This window comes from Myotis davidii, unplaced genomic scaffold (genome assembly GCF_000327345.1).
Source record: "Myotis davidii unplaced genomic scaffold, ASM32734v1 scaffold656, whole genome shotgun sequence".
Lineage (NCBI taxonomy): Eukaryota > Metazoa > Chordata > Mammalia > Chiroptera > Vespertilionidae > Myotis > Myotis davidii.
This window is the reverse complement of record NW_006287544.1, coordinates 829,488-831,661: the sequence shown is the minus strand read 5'-3', so window position 1 is coordinate 831,661 and position 2,174 is coordinate 829,488. Positions and strand designations below refer to the sequence as shown.

The following is a 2,174-nucleotide window of genomic DNA, read 5'->3' as shown; positions in this document are numbered from 1 at the left end:
TCCTGTGTCCCAGCAGTCTGAGCATGTGGCTCAGGGGACACACTCAGTGCGCGTGGATTCCATGCGCACCCTGCTGGGGGAGCTGGGCTCTGCAGGGACTCTCAGTAGCATCCACAGAACCACGAGCGGTGTCTTTGACATCCTAGCCGGTGAAGAGCTGGGCCACCCCCTGTGCAAGGGCTGTACTGACAACCTTCTGGAGCAGCTGGACACATAGCTCAGGGCTTCAGAATCTGACATTCAGAACTACCCGCGCTGTTTGGAGACCAGGGATGGATTAAGTGAGGACGCGAGGGAGACACTGCAGGAGGAGCTGAAGGCCGTGGAGCTGGAGGAAGCGAGGCTGGTCCAGGAGCTGGAGGAGGTGGAGAAGAACCGAGAACAGGCAGCTGAGGCTCTGGAGGCAGCCCGGGCAGAGACGGAGGCGCTGCAGCAGCAGGAAAGGCAGTCCTACAGGGACCTCAGTGAGCTGCAATGGCAGCAACTGGAACTGCAGGATGAGCTGGGCAGCGTGGAGGACCGGCTGCTGTATGCCCAGACCCAGCTCACCCGGCTGAAGAGAACCAACGCCTTCAAGGCCGCGTTTGAGATCTGCTGTGATGGCCCCCTGGCCATCATCAATAGCTTCAGGTTGGGCTGCAACCCCACCGTCCCCTGGAGCTGGAGTGAGATCAACGCAGCCTGGGGGCACACGGCCTTGCTGCTCTTGGCCCTGTCTCACACAGTCGGCCTGCAGTTTCAGAGGTACAGGCTCAGCCCGTGCGGAGACCACTCCTATCTGAAGTCCGTAACAGACGACGCCGTGGAGCTGCCTTTGTTCTGCACGTCGTGGCAGAGCGCTCTCGTGGACAACAAGTTTGACGAGGCGATGGTGGCCTTCCTGGACTGCATGCAGCAGTTCAAGGAGGCAGCGGAGAAGGACGAGCCCGCCCTCTGCATGCCCTACACCATCCACGTGGCGGACGGCCTGATGGGAGACCCGGGAGCCGGTGAGTTCTACTCCATCAGAACCCGCCTGAACACGGAGGAGCGGTGGACAAAGGCGCTCAAACTCATGCTTACAAATTTTAAGTGGAGTCTCGCTTGGGTCTCCTTAAGGTATCCTCAGAAGCCTGTGTGAAGCGATTAAGGAGGTCAATCAGCTGTGAATCCACCAAGCAGAACCGATAAGCAGGGTCAGGCCCACCTGGAGTCAAAACATCATCTCATCACCTGATGACTAAGGACAACAGCTGACATCTGCGGACCTCCAGGGCTGCCTCACCCCTAGCCTCTTCCCTTCATAACCCTGCCCCGTATGCCTGACTGGGAAGACAGGATTTGAATATTTTTAAGTGCCCTGTCTTCTTGGTTGACTGGCCTTCTCAATAAACGCCTTATGCGATTCAAAAAAAAAAAGAAGAAGAAAATTAAAAAAAGAAACACTTTGTAAAACACAAATCACCACATAGATAACATCAACCTCCTACTCAATCCAATAGCAAATTCGATTGCCTCCAACTTGAAAATATATCCAGAACACAGCAATTCTTACCACCTCCACTGCTACCTCCCTAAATTAAGCTACATTCATCTCTCAACTGAAATATTACAGTAGCCTCCTAACCACTTTCGCCATGTGCACAGTTTCCCCACGGTGTCTCTATTCCATGCTAAATTCAGAACCACCTTTTAATGAGCAAGTAAGGACATGTTATTCTACTGCTCAAAATCCTCTGATTTCCCATCTCTCACACAGTAAAATTCTTTACTTGGCTTTTGAGGATTGAAATTAACTTGTTTCCTGCTTGGCCTCTGAATTTATCTCCTGCATTTCCCCTTTCACTCCCTCTGCTCCAGATATACCAGTTTCTCTCTCCCTCTCTCTCTCTCTCTCTCTCTCAAAAAAATAAATAAAAATAAAAAATTGTCAAGCATAAGCCTGCCTCAAAAGCCTTTGAACTTGTTCTCTCCTCTTACCCCGAGTAATAAGCCTCACTCTTTCTGCTCAGAGGCACATGATCAGAGAGGCTTTTCCTGATGGCTCCATATGAACTAGAGACCATCCCACCCACACTATGTACCATCTACACTCTCCTTCACCTGCTTTATTTTTTCCTGTCCTTCATCACTACCTGTCATGCTATATGCATTTTTGTTTCTTTGTCCCCTCTGAGTAGAATGCAAGGACCTTG

At 51.6% G+C, this 2,174-nt stretch overlaps 1 protein-coding gene across 1 annotated transcript; it reads left to right on the top strand.

Annotated features, from left to right (window-relative positions):
- Window positions 1–61: 61 nt before the first annotated feature.
- LOC102756370 (beclin-2-like) lies at window positions 62–1,120 on the top strand. Its single transcript, XM_015561067.1, is given in 1 exon segment — window positions 62–1,120. A coding segment is annotated over 1 exon segment (1,059 nt).
- The last annotated feature ends 1,054 nt before the right edge of the window (window positions 1,121–2,174 follow it).